This window comes from Phascolarctos cinereus, unplaced genomic scaffold, assembly GCF_003287225.1.
Source record: "Phascolarctos cinereus isolate Bilbo 61053 unplaced genomic scaffold, phaCin_HiC Scaffold_2;HRSCAF=192, whole genome shotgun sequence".
Classification (NCBI taxonomy): domain Eukaryota; kingdom Metazoa; phylum Chordata; class Mammalia; order Diprotodontia; family Phascolarctidae; genus Phascolarctos; species Phascolarctos cinereus.
The window spans coordinates 357,966,047-357,983,330 of record NW_027555625.1 but is presented as its reverse complement, the minus strand read 5'-3'; the positions used below and the strand labels follow the sequence as shown (position 1 = coordinate 357,983,330).

Below are 17,284 nucleotides of genomic sequence, written 5' to 3'. Positions count from 1 at the left end.
AGGAGAGATAGGGGATGGCAGCCTTTGGAGAGGAATGGATTGAATAAGGGTCTTTTGAGGATGGGAAGTATAGGCATGTTTGTAGGCTGTGGACAAGCAGCCAGTTGGCAGGGAGAGGCTGAAGATAAGTGAAAGAGTGGGGATGTTAGAGAGGGTGATCTCTGTGTGTTGGAGAAGATGAGATAGAGTGGTATTGCTTATGCAGGCAGAGGGGTTTTCCTGGGCAAGGAGGAGGGCCACCTCATTATGTGAGATGAGTGAAAGAGGAGATAGTGGTAGAGGGTATCTCAGTCATATGAGATGAAGAGGGAGCTTTGTGAATGGGTGCGATTTTTAAGTGAAATATGAGTTGGGGGTTTCAGCTGAGAGGGTGAGTCATGGGAAGTTTGAAGAGGGATGAGAAGGTTTAGAAGAGCCACAGAAAGTGCATCTATTATTGAGATGTGTAAAAGGATTGCTTTACCACAGTGAAGGCCCAGTTGAGATTATGTGACATAAATTTGTAACAGACCCATGTTCTTTCTAATGGAGGACATAATACATATAGGCTGGAAAAGCCTGTCAACCTGTAGCCTATAGTGGCAAGGAAGATGGTAAGGCTTGGTGGTATGGGTGGTAAATGATATGGTTTGACTCAGTGTAAAGGAGAGATATGACTGATATCTTTAGTGTCATTTCAGTTGATAAAACTACATTCAGTTCTAATGTTGAACAGCTTAACAGTACCAAAGAATTTGGAGTGAATAATTTTTTCCAGTTCTTTAGTAGCTATGGCTGCTGCAGTGTTGGCAGAAGCATCTGCTGGGGCCACAGCTCCCCTGGAGTTGGTCCTCTGGATGACTGTGGATGGGGTTGGGCTTGTTAAGTATGGCCAATGGCCTTGGGAGGGTGCTGCTACTCATGGGCCTCTGGGATGTGGGGTCTTGGGCAAGGAGTCTCAGGTGGTGATACTGGAGATGGTCTCTACTACTTCACTCACATTACCTCCTTTCACTCCCATGAGGTACCTAGTTTGCTCTGGCTCAGCTGACTTTTCCACCTGGTGGTTGCTTGTAGATGGGACGGTGCTGTTCTCCAGTTTAGTGCTAAAGATTCGCTTGATTTAGGGGAAAGAAAGTAGTTATCGATATTCACACTTACACTTTAAGATGAGTACAGCAAAGTAAGAAGAAGATGACTTTTTGCTGCAGAACTGATTTTCCAAGTTTTATGATGTAGATCCTAGCCTAAGTGACTATGCATTGACATAGTATTGAATCCTTAGAATAAAATGCTGTGTGGTACATGCTGATGCTGGCCTGGCAGTTAAGAAACTCAAATTTCATTCACAGAATTTTTTGGTTGGTTGTGATCTTTAGTGCCTCATTGAAATCGGTGTGCTGAACAAGGAAGTAATTGATTCCTTCTACTACAGATTGATGTAACAGGTTAAATAAAGTGCTTTAAAAGCTAGCCATAATAATAATTATTACGGCAGCATTTATTAAGCATCTGCTGTGTGCCAGGCACCATACTAAGCGCTTTACAATTGTTATCTCATTTTATCCTCATAACAACTCTGAGAAGTAGGTGCTATTATTGTTCCCATTTTACAGATGAGGAAACTGAGGCAAACAGGTTAAATGCACAGCTGGTACGTATCTGAAACTGGATTTGAACTTGGGTCTTCCTGACTCTAGGCCCAGCACTCTATCTACTGTGCCACCTAGCTGCCTCTCAGAAATCTCAGTAGTGATAGTTTAAGACTCAGATAGTATCATGGGTTCTCTCCACACATGGCATAGTTAGCATTGTTCTGTTTCATGGCCACATGATAGACGAGTAATCCCGGCCAGAGAGTTCACAAAATGCTTTCTGTTTGTCAAGGAGGGTGGGAGGGAGGAGTTTAATTAAGGAAATCCATCACCTCTTAGTAGAGGAAACTGAAAGTACATGTCCTTCTGATGCGATAGCTCAGATTGATCTTTTAGCTGAGTTGTGTGTTTAAAGTTCTTTTTAACTTTTTTTTAATTATAAACTGATAAATATGTAAAAAAGCATGGAATTTTCATATTCAAAGAAAAGAAAAAAGATTGACTGTTATCTATGGTTTTCTAAATTAATGTGTAAAATTTAACACAGTTCTATCAACAGTGCTGGGTATTTTTGGTTTACTTTTTGAACTTCTCTCCTCTGTGAATTTGAAGTGTTTTGTTAACCTCCTTTTTTGGGCGGGGGGAGGTGAAGCAATCAGGGTTAAGTGACTTGACCAGGGTTACACAGTAAGTGTCAAGATTTGAACTCAGGTCCTCCTGACTCAAAGGCCAGAGCTCTATCCACTGCACCACCTAGCTGCCCCTTCTTACCTTTATCTTTTTTGGTATCATTCACCCATCCTTTAGCTTCATAACTCCCTTCCCCCTTGGCAACAAAAGCCCTCCCTTGTAATAAATAAAAATGGTCAAAGAAAACAAACCCACATTCCACATGTTGGCTCTGTCCAAAAATATATGTCTCATTCTGTATCTCTAGTCTGTTATATTTCTGCCAAGATGGGGAAACATTCCTCTTCATTCTTCTGGAGTCATATTTGGTCAGTATATTGTTCAGAGTTCTTAAGTCTTTGAAAGTTATTTTTCTTTATGATATTATTCTCCTGGTTCTTCCCTCTTAACTTTGCATCACTTAATATTTTTATGTGTATGAGTCCTTTGTGCCATTCTTTGATCTCTTATATATATGCCAACTTGTGGTGTCACTGGGTCAAAGGGTATGTTTAGTAACTTTTTGGGCGTAGATGCTAATTGCTTTCTGAAATAGTTGGACCACTTTTCAGCCCTATGAGCAGTGCATTACTGTGCCTGTCCTCCTACATCCCCTCCGAAAACTGTCAGTTTTCCTTTGTGTTAGCTTTGCTAATCTAATGGGGGTATGAGTGTGAGAGTGTGTGTGTGTGTGTGTGTGTGTGTGTGTGTGTGTGTGTGTGTGTGTGTTGGGAACCTAAGAGTTTGAATTTGCATTTCTCTTTATAACCAGTGAGTTAGAGCATTTTTTCATGTGGTTGTTAGTAGCTTGTGTTCTTTATTTTGAGAACTGCCTGTTCATATGTTTTGAGCATTTATTTACTGAGAATGGTTGTTATGTTTAACTGAAGTGTTTTTCTTCTTTTTCCTTTTCAGCCTTGCATTCATTAAACGTACTCCAGTGATTGATGCCGACAAACCAGTATCTTCTCAACTTCGAGTTCTGACCCTGAGTGAAGATTCTCCGTATGAGACATTACATTCTTTCATTAGCAATGCGGTGGCTCCATTTTTTAAGTCCTACATCAGAGAGTCTGGCAAGGCAGATAGGTAAAAAAAAAATCTTTGGTTTATTTGAAATGTTAAAATAGGTTGGTGGGATTGTTACATGTGAAGTAGTACTACGTATTGGAAAGAGGCAGAAAATTATATGAGCTACTGATTGATAGACTTTTGACATGTTTTGATTTTAAGATGTTTCCTGTCTTTTCAGGGATGGTGACAAAATGGCTCCTTCAGTTGAGAAAAAGATTGCAGAACTTGAGATGGGGCTTCTTCATTTGCAGCAGAATATTGAAATTCCAGAAATCAGCTTACCAATTCATCCAATTATTACAAATGTTGCAAAACAGTGTTATGAACGTGGAGAAAAGCCTAAGGTTACAGACTTTGGGGATAAGGTTGAAGATCCAACTTTTCTAAATCAGCTGCAGTCTGGAGTCAATCGTTGGATACGAGAAATTCAGAAAGTAAGAAGGCGGGAATGAGTACCTAAGATGTTTTCTCTACAAAATGTAGTTTGAGATCTTCATGGGAGAGCAGTCCCACGTTTTTCTCTTACCCCTTTCTCCAAAAGAAAATATTAATGCTGTTACTGAGGATTACTTTAGCTCTTGGGTGAATTTGATGGTTTATATTTGAAATATTAAGGTAAAAAATGATTTGTTTAGGATGTTTGGGGATACAGTTGGAAATTTGAAAAAGCAATCGATAACCTGTAGGGATACGTGGAGTCTCAAAGTTGAGAGGGACCTCAACAGCCATCTAGTTGAACACATATCCAAAAGAATCCCTGCTTCATCAGGTCACTCAAAGGGTCACCTAGCCTCTCTTTCACCATTTAACTAGAATGGAAGCCATTTGAAAGCTTCCAGTGAAGAGGAAGCTGCTGCCTGCTGAGGCAGCCCATTCCACTTTTGAATAGCTTTTCCTGAGCATCAAATGCATTTTTGCCTCTTTTCCACTTCTGCCCTCTGCTCCTGATTATCCCCTTTGGAACCAGGAAACAAATCTAATCTTTTTTTCACATGACAACCTTTAAAATACTTTATGACTGCTATTATACCTCCTTCAAGGCTTCTGATCTCTAGGCTTAAACATCCCCAGTTCCTTCAGCCAGTCCTATGGTATGGCCACAAGACTCTTTACGTTTTTAAAACAATTCTTTAATTAATTAATTAATTTATTTGGCTAGGCAGTGGGGTTAAGTGCCTTGCCCAGGGTCACACAGCTAATAAGTGTTATGTGTGTGAGGCCGGATTTGAACACAGGTCCTCCTGAATCCAGGGCCGGTGCTCTATCCACTACACCACCTCGCTGTCCCACAGGACTCTTTACAATAATAATAATGATGATAATAGCTAACACGTATATCATCTACAATGTTCAGGCAGTGTACCAAGTGCTTTTACCATTATTATCACACAATAACCCTAGGAGATGGGTGGCTACTATTATCCCCATTTTACAGATGAAAAAACTGAGGGAAACAGAGTGACTTGCCCAGAATCACACAGCTAATAAATGCTGAGGCTAACTTTGAACTTGGGTCCTCCATCTCCGGGCCTGGTGCTCTATCCACCATACTACCTACCTCAGTTGCTCTCTTATAGACACTTTCCAGCATATTAATGTCCTTACTAAACTGACACCCAGAACTGAGCACCGTATTCCAGATGTGGTCTAATCAGGGTATAGTACAGCTGAACTATAAATCAACCTCCTTATTCATAGGAGCTGAGAGGTACAAAGGACCTTATTCTTGGAAGCCTTCCATCTCCCTGTGACCCACGCACTAGCTTGGCTTTTGTGTCATATCATTGACTTAAATTGCACTTGCCATCCACTAAAATGCTCGGTTTTTTGTTTGTTTTTTAAGACAGACTGCTGCTTAACAAAGACTTTTTTGTCTCATACTGGTAAAGTTGATTTTTCAAAAATCCTATTGTAAGACGTCACACTTTTCCCTGTTAAATTTCATCTCACTAGAGTCATCCCAGTGTTCAAGCTTGTCAGTATCTTTTTTGAATCTTGACTTTGTCACACACAGTGTTAGCTATCTCTCTTAGCCTTGTGTTCTTTGGAAATTTGAATAGTATCCAGCCATGTCTTTAACTAAGTAATTAATAAAAATATTAAGCAACACAGGTCCAAGTCACAGATATTTTTCATTTCAGTTTTCTTAATTTTTACTTCCAAAGTAAAACAACTTTCACTCCTAGTAAAGGAAACCAACTTGAATTATAAGATTGGGTTTTTAATGAATAGATTTAGGTTTTGATTGTGATGGTATTTTTTAAAACCTTTGCTGTTATATTTTGTTGATGCTTATTTCTAGGTATCTTCTGCCCTCATAGAATGAACCTCCTACAGGGCAGGAACCATTTGATTTTTGTCTTTGTGTCTCTAGGACCTAGAATAGTGCCTGCGAAATACTACATGCTTGGCAATTTTTAAAAAATTGATTAGTGTGATATTTGCTTTTAAAGGTGACCAAACTAGACCGAGATCCAGCATCAGGAACTGCCTTGCAGGAAATAAGTTTTTGGCTGAACTTGGAACGTGCTTTGTACCGTATTCAGGAGAAGCGCGAAAGTCCAGAGGTTCTTTTAACTCTGGATATCTTGAAGCATGGCAAACGTTTTCATGCAACAGTCAGCTTTGACACAGACACAGGTAATAAAAGTGCCAAAATCTAACCTGAAGATTACTGACTTGCTTTTTTTTTTTAATGTTTTATACTAATTGTTATTAGCAAAGCTAATGACGTGGTGTTGTGCTTCCTTGCGAACTTTTCCCTCTTTATGCATCTCTTTGGCCATATAGTCTGCTCTTACCATAGCTGCCAGATAAACGTTTGACAGCCTAGGAATGATAAAGGAAAGATGATAAGGATAAACTTTAGAAAACTCCAGAGAAAAAGAAAAGGTTTCCCTACTATTTATTCCAGTTCCTTTCCCCTCACTACTTCCTGTTTTCTTCCTTCTGCTACCTAACTCAGCGTCTAAAAACTCCTGGTCTTCCACGTCTGCAGAGCTGCTGAGATAGGTTTGACTTGATAGTGGGCTGTGGCTACTGGGTGCCTTCTGAAATTCCGAGACTGATACTGTGTGAGAAAAGGCTGACCAAGAGGCCAAGTAGAAGACTTGGCCTAGGGTCATGTAACTAGTAAATTCAGGACCAGGACTTAAACTCCAATCTTCTGATTTCTGGTATAGTGGTGCACAACAGTTATAAGACTTTACATTATTATTAATATTATATTAACTTTTCTCTATTATGCTCTAGGTCTGAAACAGGCTTTGGAAACTGTAAATGACTACAACCCTCTGATGAAAGATTTCCCTTTGAATGATTTGCTATCTGCTACTGAGCTTGACAAAATAAGGCAGGCCCTGGTTGCAATTTTTACCCACTTGAGAAAAATCAGAAATACCAAATACCCTATTCAGAGGGCCTTGCGCCTGGTGGAGGCCATTTCAAGAGACCTGAGTTCTCAGCTACTCAAAGTGCTAGGGACAAGAAAACTCATGCATGTGGCATATGAAGAATTTGAAAAGGTAAGTCTTAATGCGGTGAGAAGAAGTACTTCAGGGAGACAGAAAAGAAACTTGTTTTGAAAATATTTCCACTCTCGTTTATGCCCTGCTAGGTCATGGTCGCATGCTTTGAAGTTTTCCAGACGTGGGATGATGAGTATGAGAAATTGCAGGTGCTTTTGAGAGACATTGTCAAGAGAAAGAGAGAAGAAAACCTGAAGATGGTCTGGAGGATCAACCCCGCGCACAGAAAACTTCAGGCCCGCCTTGACCAAATGAGGAAGTTCAGGCGCCAGCATGAGCAGCTAAGAGCTGTCATCGTCCGTGTGCTCAGGCCACAAGTAAGGTTCTAATCCTCAGAGTCATTGGAAATATTACTTTTGTTTTATCTGCCTAGTATACTCATAACTTGCCCATACTAAATGTGGTTGCTAGAACACTCTTAAACATGGTTAAGGTTTTTTTTTTTAATTGATAGCTTCTTTTCATAATAACATCAGCTCCAAATATATTCCTCCTTCCTCTTCTTCTGAAGAGTCCTCCCTTGGTAGCAAAGAATGAAAAAAGAGAAGGCAGTTCAGCAAAACCATCCAGCCTGTCAATCAAATCTGACAGCATATGCATTGTTTCATATTCATTGTCCTCCACTCTGCAAAGAGGGGAGGAGGAGGCATATTTTCTCATCTCTTCTGCAGGGTGTCTTCTTTCTTGCTTCGTTCCCTCTCTTTCTCTCTCCCTCTGCCAGATCACATTTCTTCCATCAAACCAACCTCATCATTCATTACTTCCTGGCACAGATAGATCTGTGACCTGTACATCCTTGCCTCCAGGCCTTCTGCATCTGTTATTATTTCCTAAAACTCCTGACTGTTTTCCACCAATTGAAAATCTAGTTAAAACTTACCTGCTAGGAGTATTCCTTGATTGATTTCACTTTCCACTTGTAAGCAGTCAAATATGCGTAACTCATTAATGTTCTGTTGTTCTGAGTGCTTGCGATTATAATTAGTATGCTTTTTAAAAATTGCTTTATAATGCTAAATAATGGGTCACATTTTTCAGGTGTTTAGCTGGATCCTGTAGAGCAGGGACCACACTATGCTCTTTTAGCATTTACTCTAGGGATTAGTACGTAGCAGGTCAGCAAAGTTGTTGACTGACGAAGAAAAGCAAGTTTTTTTCTTGACTTGTAGAAATCCATGTTTCACCAAATTTAGTGTTTTATCAAATTATTTTCACTTGTCAAATTTATGCAGAAATTTGAAAATATCCTTTGCAATTATGTTTTATGTATTATAATCAGTTTAACCTTCCCTTAAACTGTGGTCCGAGTGCTAGTTTTGGTGATAATTTAGTTTTGTACTGACATAATTGTTAGGTTAAGAAATTGCTATGAAATTCTAGCATTGAAATACTGGAATACTTTTCCCCTAAAGTAACTAGAACCCTTTGGAGTTGCTCTTGAGCCACGAGACGTGTCTTCAGTGTGTACCTCATAGCTGAATTTTAAAATTCAGATTTACCTAAAGGATAATGAAAAGCTAAATATTGAAAACCTAGGTTTGTGCAGTTATCTGAATTGTAAGCAGAGAAATTTTCTGTTTATAGTAACCCTTTTTGGTATTCCTTTTGTTGTGCTGTGGTAATGACATGCTTGAATTAAGTTGAAATATTTCATTGATGTGGTGGCTAGAGGCTTTCTATGTACCATATAACACAGTACCTGTACCCAGTAAAATTCAAACTTTTTAGATGGTTTTTGCTGCATGTTTCCTCTTTAGGTCACTGCTGTTGCCCAGCAGAGTCAAGGAGATGTGCCTGAACCCCCAGATATGAAAGTAGCTGAAGTACTTTTCGACGCTGCTGATGCTAATGCTATTGAAGAAGTGAACCTTGCGTATGAGAATGTTAAGGAAGTGGATGGGTTAGATGTTTCTAAGGAAGGTACAGAAGCTTGGGAGGCAGCAATGAAGAGGTATGATGAGAGAATTGACAGAGTAGAAACCCGAATCACTGCTCGCCTCCGGGATCAGCTTGGTACAGCCAAGAACGCGAATGAAATGTTCAGAATCTTCTCTAGGTTCAACGCCCTGTTTGTCAGGCCTCACATTCGTGGCGCCATTCGTGAGTACCAAACACAGCTAATCCAGCGTGTGAAAGATGACATTGAATCTCTCCATGACAAATTCAAGGTTCAGTACCCTCAAAGTCAAGCCTGCAAGATGAGTCATGTTCGTGATTTGCCTCCCGTGTCTGGGTCCATTATCTGGGCTAAACAGATCGATAGACAGCTTACTGCCTACATGAAGCGGGTTGAAGATGTCCTGGGCAAAGGTTGGGAGAACCATGTTGAAGGTCAGAAGCTCAAGCAGGATGGAGACAGTTTCCGCATGAAGCTCAACACTCAGGAAATATTTGATGATTGGGCGAGGAAGGTGCAACAGCGTAACCTTGGCGTTTCTGGTCGTATTTTCACCATTGAGAGCACTCGGGTTAGAGGCCGGAGTGGAAATGTTCTGAAACTCAAAGTTAACTTCCTTCCTGAGATCATCACACTTTCAAAAGAAGTTCGGAATCTCAAGTGGCTTGGTTTCAGAGTTCCATTGGCAATTGTGAACAAGGCTCATCAGGCAAACCAGCTTTATCCATTTGCTATCTCTCTGATCGAAAGTGTCCGAACATATGAGCGGACGTGTGAAAAAGTGGAAGAACGAAATACCATCTCCCTTTTGGTGGCTGGTCTGAAGAAAGAGGTGCAAGCACTGATTGGGGAAGGCATCGCCCTCGTATGGGAATCGTACAAACTTGACCCATATGTTCAGCGGCTGGCAGAGACCGTGTTCAACTTTCAAGAAAAGGTTTGTTTTATCTTAAAAATAGTTTGCCAAGCGTTTTAAAAATCGACACCAATTGCTATTCCGTGAAATCCATAAGATTTCATACATGTTTGTCAGGGGTAGAAGCAGGCAATGTGGCAGTGGGTAGACAGCCACCCTCAGAGCCAGGATGAGCTGGGTTCAGGTCCAGCCTTTGACATATACTGGCTGGATGACCCTGGGCAAGTCACTTAACTTCTCCATGCTCTGGGCAACTCTCTAAGACTACAAGTTTCAGAGAAGTTGCTCATCTACATTGGAAAGGGAAATTTCCTTACCAAGGAGTCCCAGTACTAATGAGACTACAGTGCCTCACTCTCCTTGTTCCTTTATCAGGTATTCTAGAGATGTATTAGATTATTTTTTGTTTGTTTTTTGGGTTTTTTTTTTTGCTAGGCAATAGGTTTAAGTGATTTGCCCAGGGTCACACAGCTAGTAAGTGTCAAGTGTCTGGTCTGATACCATATTTGAACTCACATCCTCCTGACTCCAGGTCTGGCGTTCTATCTACTGCACCACCTAGCTATCCCTAGATATTTTAATAGACAAAATAGTTACAGTGTTTTCTAGCTTTGACACCTAATTTCTACTGAAGATAAATCCAGAATGTTCTAGGGCTGGTTTTAACCAATACTTAGTGCTGAAAGTTGAGCAATGGAAGAAAAATTCTCTTGATTCAAACTGTTTAAGGATACTCTCTTGGTGATAAGAGTTAGAAAAGGAATGAATTAATCAAGTAACCAGGGGAAAAGTGAATAAATTGAGATTGTTGCAGCAAACGAAAGTAGTGGCTTAAATATTATATTTATTGCCCTACAGGTGGATGATCTGCTTATTATTGAGGAAAAAATTGACCTTGAAGTTCGTTCCTTAGAAACTTGTATGTATGATCACAAGACTTTCTCTGAGATCTTGAATAGAGTCCAGAAAGCTGTGGATGACTTGAATCTTCATTCGTATTCCAATTTACCCATTTGGGTCAACAAACTTGATATGGAGGTAAGAGATAAATGGGAGTCCTTATAAATTGGTCTTTTCACTGAGAAAGGTAGCAATAATTTTCTTTTCTGAGGCTAGCATAAGCAGTGCCCAGCTTAGTATTGAGTTGTATTCTAAAATGTAATTTTATAAATTGGACATTTGGAGCATTGCTTGAAATTGAATACAGACTGTCTTTTCCAGTAGACTCTTATAAAGGCAAAAGAAAATGGTAAATTCCAAGCCTAGCTTCAAAATTCTCATTCAACTTGTAACAAAATTAACTAATACTGTTTTTGAGTTGCAAGGGCTCATCTTATACAAGAAGGAAGAGGGTGGGAAAAGCATTTCACCTTTCTTGGGTTTGGGGCAGAACTTCAAAATTAAGGCATTTTATCTGTAGTCCTCTTTTCCTTGCATTTTTATGCCCATTATCATCCTGAGGGCTCCCAGTCTGTCTGCACCACTGGCTAGCACTGCTGCCTAAAGGAATCAATGGTTGGGTGTTAGGAAGGAATCTATTTGATGAGCTGATTAATGCAGGGAATGTGAATTAACTCAAAGTCTCATGTAGAGTGTGTGTGTGTGTGTGTGTGTGTGTGTGTGTGTGTGTGTGTGTGTGTCCAAGTCTAAGTAGCTCAGTTGGTAGGGCCTAATGGGCACGACTGACAACTTCATTCAACAAACATTTATATAGGCATTTATGCCAAGAGTTTTAAGTCTGGGAGAATGGAAGAATAGCTTTCCGCCTGACAAAAGTGGGAAATTAAAAAGAGGTGTGGGATTTGGAGGATGGATAATGAATTCTGTTTTAGGCATGTTGTAGTCAAGATGCTTGTGGGACACCAAGTTTGAAAGGGTGATTAGGTAGTTGGTAACGTAGGACTAAAGCTCAGGTGAGAGACAAGGGCTGGGTATATAGACCCTGGAGTCTCCACTGACTGACTGACTGACTGATCTGCCTAGAAGATAATTAGTCCCTTGAGAACTGATGTAATTACCAAGGGCCTACGAGTATAGGATAAAGAAGACACAGGACAGAAGCTTAGGGTACCCCCACACAGGTAGTGGGGCAGGATATAGATAATAACCAGTGGTGGTACAAGTAGGAGGTGAACCAGGAGATAGCTGTGCCATGAAAACTCAGAGAAGACAAAGATCCAAGATGATGGAGAAGGGGAGGGGGGACAGGGACAGCAGTGTCATCTGCTGTGCAGAGTGTTCAAGAAAGATGAAGATTAAAAAAAGTCCTTTGGATATAAAAAATAAGAGATCTTAAGATCTTAAGACAGCCATTTTGGTTGAATGATGAGATGAGAAATCAGTTAAGTTGAAGACTGAGGAAGGGAAGAGGAAGTAGAGGCAGCTATTAAAACCAGTACAGGCGTCCCCTTTCCACCCTTTCACAGCTAGAATGCCGAGGTGGTTTTTTGTTTTGTTTTGTTTTGGAAGGTGAGGTGGTGGAAAGGAGGACATGGGATAAAAGAATTGTTTTTGGTTAATAGTATTTCCTTGTCTTTAGATTGAAAGAATATTAGGTGTTCGTTTGCAAGCTGGCCTGAGGGCTTGGACCCAAGTTCTTCTTGGACAGGCTGATGATAAAGCTGAAGTTGACATGGATACAGATGCTCCTCAAGTTAGTCACAAACCAGGTGGCGAGCCAAAGATTAAAGTAAGTAAAGTATCTCTGGATCAGGGGACCTTTGCAGCCCCTAAGGGAGAAGTCTCACTCAATCTCTTTCCTCATGCACGGCTTCTGACTTAGCAAATAAGCAAATATTCTTCAAAATTTAACATAAAAGTCTGCAAGTAGATGATTCGCCTAGCATTTTTCCAGAGGAATTTTGTCACTGGTTTAGCAATTTTTAAGCCAAAATGATAAGGATAGAATAGTGGAGATACCACAGTACCTACACACCTTGTGTTTCTGGGTGAACATGAATACTTAATAGGGACCACTGCAAAGTGTCTTGCAAACCTTAGCTTAGTAGGCTTTACCTAGAAAAATAGCTCTACTTAGCTAGTCAGAAATGTTCAGCCAGGACTTTGGTCAGTGAATCCACTTCTTTTTTCCCTTACCTGCTAGGTTTTTCTGTTTCCAACAGTGCAGGTAGAGGAATGAGAACTAGATTTGATCAGGAATGCTAGGTTCAAATCTAGACTCCAGCACTTACTAGTGGTGTTGTAAACATTAATGAGCAATTTAACCTTTCTGAGCTTTGGTTTTCTCATCTTTTTGTTGAGAGTAATAACTTGCATAATCCATTTGGAGTTACTTTGAAGAAAGTACTTTCCAAACATCAAAAGTGAGATACAGATATGAGTAATAGTTAGTCATAGTGCTTTCAACATACTTTTTTGAACGTCATGGGCATAGTTCAATTTTAACCTTGTTAGGCTGATTAAAAACTTAAAGATCATACATTTTAGAGATCATAAATAAAGGACTTTGGAGGTCATATTTAGTTAGAGACTAAATTGAAATTAAATCTTAGTTACTGAAATAGTCTTCAGCCAGTTTAAAAATCACAGATTTCGGAAGTTGATTTATTAGACTTTTCACCAGTACTTTTTGTATGCTGCATGCTTAGTGCTGACCTGCATTACATGCATGTCCAAACTAATTTAATTAGTTCAGTGAAATCCTGTGATTCTTTGCTGTTTCTGTCAGTGAGTATTTACTAAGAGTTATTTATATACTCTCAGTATATACTTACTGAGTATCTTTTATGCAGCCAGCATTGTGCAAGGTATATGCAAGTATATATGGATACAAAAGAAGGGTGAGTGTCTCTGGCCTTAGGTTATCTTTAATCCTTTCTAGATAAGCGGAAAACACAACTCAACAGCATGAAAAACTTGGAAAAAAGTAAGATTCTATCTAATAAAGAGCAAGTTTTGTTGTTCTGACTTAAAGTGTTATAAAAATTCAGAGAAGGGAGTGCTTTATGTATGGATATATAACTTCTTCAGGTTTCTTAATTGGCAATTTATTTTTTCTTCAGAATGTTGTTCATGAATTAAGAATAACCAATCAGGTGATTTATTTGAATCCACCAATTGAAGAATGCAGATATAAGCTCTATCAAGAAATGTTTTCCTGGAAGACAATAATACTTTCACTTCCCAGGATTCAGAGTCAGAGGTATCAGGTAAGCATTAAAATAACAATAGTTCCTAAACATGTCATCCTATAACTAACCTTATATGAATTAGCCACTGTTCAAAGGATTCTGGTGATATTTTCCCTCTCAAAAAAGGCTCTGCTAGTCAATTCATTCTGTAAAACTGCCCAGATTGGTCAGAACCAGAGCTCTATCCAGTGTTATTCAGCATCCCAGAAATTTTTTTTGATGAGGCAGTGGGGTTAAGTGACTTGCCCAGGGTCACACAGCTAGTTAAGTGTTATGTGTCTGAGGCAGGATTTGAACTCAGGTCCTCCTGAATCCAGGGCTGGTGCTCTATCCACTGTGTCATCTAGCTGCCCCAAGTTTAGGGACTTTTGAGGCATAATTCCGCATTGCTTTCCAGAATGGCTGGACCACTTCCCCTGGCAGAGCATTAGCGTGCCTATCTTCCTGCAGCCCCTCCAAACAATTGTCATTTTCCTTTTTTGTCATCTTTGCCAATATAATGGATGTGAGGTGGAACTTCACAATTTTAATTTGCATTTTTCCTACTGTTTTGGCGCATGTTTTCATATAGTTGCTGACAGTATGCTTTTTGTCTTTTGAGATGCCTTTATATCTTTTGACCATTTATCAGTTGAAGAATAGTTCTTGTTTTTATATATTTGATTCAGTTCCCTATGTAACTTGGGTATACTGTATCAGAGATATCTGCAAAGATTTTTTTCCCCAGTTTTCCTTCCAGTTTTAACTGTTGATTTTGTTTTGCAAAAGCTTTTCAATTCTTAGTAATAAAAATTGTCAAATCAACAAACATTAAAGTCTTACTATGTGCCAGGCAGTTGATATCCCATGATCTTCTCTCACTTTTGTTTGGTGAAGAACTGTTTCCCTGTCTGTAGTTGCAAAAGGGATCTCATTCTGAACTCTGCTCTAATTTATTTGTGATGTGACCATATATATCTATGTCATATATTCATTTGAAGCTTATTGTGATTTATGGTGTGAGTTGGTCTAAACCTAAGTGTTGCTAGTCTGGTTTTGAGTTTTCTCAGCAATTTTTGTTGAGTATCTTTGTAGTTGGAGTTATCCCAGCAAATCTTTGAAGATGAGAGGAAAGACTAGAGGAGGAAAGTTAGTCCTGCTGGTCTACTGTGACATTGTCAAATGCCATCACCAGACAAGCATTTTGAGTTGACAGCTTAGGCCTCCCTACTCTCTTTGGAACTCTGCTACTGATTAGATGCCTTATTTTAATAAACTCAGCAGGTTATCTCATCCAATCCCCTGCCCCTGGGCGCAAAGGATTGGCTGCAGATTAAACTGAAAAATTAAGTTTTAAAGATCTCTTTAAAAAAAAAACTCTAAATTTAGGAGCTCTTTTTAAGGCCTATGTTTTCTTTAATGATATTCTCTTTCTAGTTTAATACATAATAGAGAGCCGAAAAAGTAATTGATAACCGATCTACTTTCAAACGTGGCAGTTTTCAACTAATTATTGTACTTTTGCTATCTATCAAGGCACTATGCTACGTAGATATTGGGGATTCAAACGCTGTCTTTTACAGCCGTGGAATTTACGGTTTAGGTAGGCAGTCCTACCAGATTCTTTTTTCTTAACTAACTATTGCCCTAATTTATCAGTCACTTTGTATCATTTTGCCTGAAGTATTAGCAAGGTTTAACTTGTTTCAACTCCGTGTCTTCCTAGATGGACAGTCATTTGTTTTGAATCTGACTTTGAGTGAATCCATTGTACACTTGTGTAATACAGTGGACCATGCCATATTTTCTTAGTTGGTGTTAATCTTGTTAACAAGAGTTAAGTACTATATGGTGATTTGTAGTACTTAAATTTGACCTTCTGTTAGTTATTTTCTCAGTTAGTGTGACTTAGATGCATTGTAACTTTGAGGAGATTAACACAGTTTTATACAGATGGCTTGTATTTAGAGGCTACTTTTTTTTTAGGTGGGTGTACATTATGAATTGTCTGAAGAAGAAAAGTTCTACAGGAATGCTTTAACACGGATGCCTGATGGCCCTGTTGCCCTTGAAGAGGCTTATTCTGCAGTTGTGGGCATTGTGACCGAAGTTGAGCAATATGTCAAGGTAATAGCCTTCATTTAAAACTTTGGGTTCAATTTCCTTGAGCCATTATAGTATACCCTAAAAATGCATAGGTACATGGTGGGAATTGGTTCAAAAGTATATTCTTTTTTAAAAAATTTACCCCCACCTACACTAGGTTGTTGTCTTATAAATATAAAGGTGAACATTTTCAACATGTATAATGATATGTGGTTTATTTAGAAATATTTAAATTCATAGTCTTAGTAATGGGACGGTTTCCTTAGTTCAGCTATAAGCAATTTAAACTTTGCTCCCCCAAATCTGAACATTCTAAGACTCTGACGCGTGAGGTCTCCATGTTCTAAGTCAAAGATCGATAGATTTGTGTGGGAAATGGATGGATAGGATCAGTACAGACTTCAACTTGGTTTAAGCTGTGCAGTTATTGCATTTGAAGTATCTGTTGTGTCCCAGAAATCATCTGTATTACAAGAAGTAATTGTCATTCTGGAAAAGCAGAGGTTCTAGTTTCCTTTGTTTTGGTTACATGTCAGCAATATTGAAGGATAATGAATGACATTCACTGATATCATGCATTGGAAGCATTCTCTGTGGAAAGACACAATAGGGGTTGGATACTTTTCTCCAAAGAGGAATAGGGTCTGGACCTGGTTTTTACGGGCATAGGGCATTATACCTGGTGAGGACACTCTGTACTACTGCAGTTGCTACCATCCTTGCAACTTAGAGTCTTAGAATGTTGTCCTTAGCACTGAGAGATTAAGTGATCAAGACCATTCAGCCAGAGTCAGTGGGGGAACTTGAACTCAGGTCTTGGTGGTCCCAAGGCCAGCCCTCTGGCTCCTCTGCTATGCTGCTTCTCTCCAGGTTCTGAACGTTTTTAAGCGGTATTACTTAGTCATTTTCTGTATTTCCAGGTTTGGCTTCAGTATCAGTGTCTGTGGGACATGCAGGCTGAGAACATCTACAATAGACTTGGAGAAGACCTGAACAAATGGCAAGCTCTCTTGGTTCAGATCAGGAAAGCCAGAGGAACCTTTGACAATGCTGAAACTAAGAAAGAGTTTGGACCAGTAGTTATAGACTATGGCAAAGTAAGTTGTATTATTGAAAAACGGGGGACAGTCCACAAAAGATCAGATTGATTTTTGGATACAATATAACTGAAGCATAAACTTCTAAGATATAACTAAATGTTGTGATCTTTTTCTCTTACAGGTACAATCTAAGGTGAATTTGAAGTATGATTCTTGGCATAAAGAGGTCCTCAGTAAGTTTGGACAAATGCTGGGGACAAACATGTCAGAATTCCATTCACAGATCTCAAAGGTAAGTGTAATTTTTGTAGTATTGACTAATCTACAAATGTGACTTGTTTTGATACTAGA

General features: G+C 39.3%; 1 protein-coding gene across 2 annotated transcripts in view; it reads left to right on the top strand.

The window, feature by feature from the left end:
- Positions 1–17,284, top strand: part of DYNC1H1 (dynein cytoplasmic 1 heavy chain 1) — a 95,101-nt gene that overhangs the window by 12,483 nt on the left and 65,334 nt on the right. For both annotated transcript variants that reach the window (XM_020971199.2, XM_020971198.2), the window contains exons 3-14: positions 3,159–3,332; positions 3,496–3,751; positions 5,771–5,957; positions 6,570–6,841; positions 6,934–7,161; positions 8,602–9,678; positions 10,516–10,695; positions 12,197–12,346; positions 13,680–13,826; positions 15,774–15,914; positions 16,814–16,990; positions 17,115–17,225. In XM_020971199.2, the coding sequence (XP_020826858.1) occupies positions 3,159–3,332; positions 3,496–3,751; positions 5,771–5,957; positions 6,570–6,841; positions 6,934–7,161; positions 8,602–9,678; positions 10,516–10,695; positions 12,197–12,346; positions 13,680–13,826; positions 15,774–15,914; positions 16,814–16,990; positions 17,115–17,225 (3,100 nt within the window). The remainder of the gene's footprint in view (positions 1–3,158; positions 3,333–3,495; positions 3,752–5,770; positions 5,958–6,569; positions 6,842–6,933; positions 7,162–8,601; positions 9,679–10,515; positions 10,696–12,196; positions 12,347–13,679; positions 13,827–15,773; positions 15,915–16,813; positions 16,991–17,114; positions 17,226–17,284) is intronic.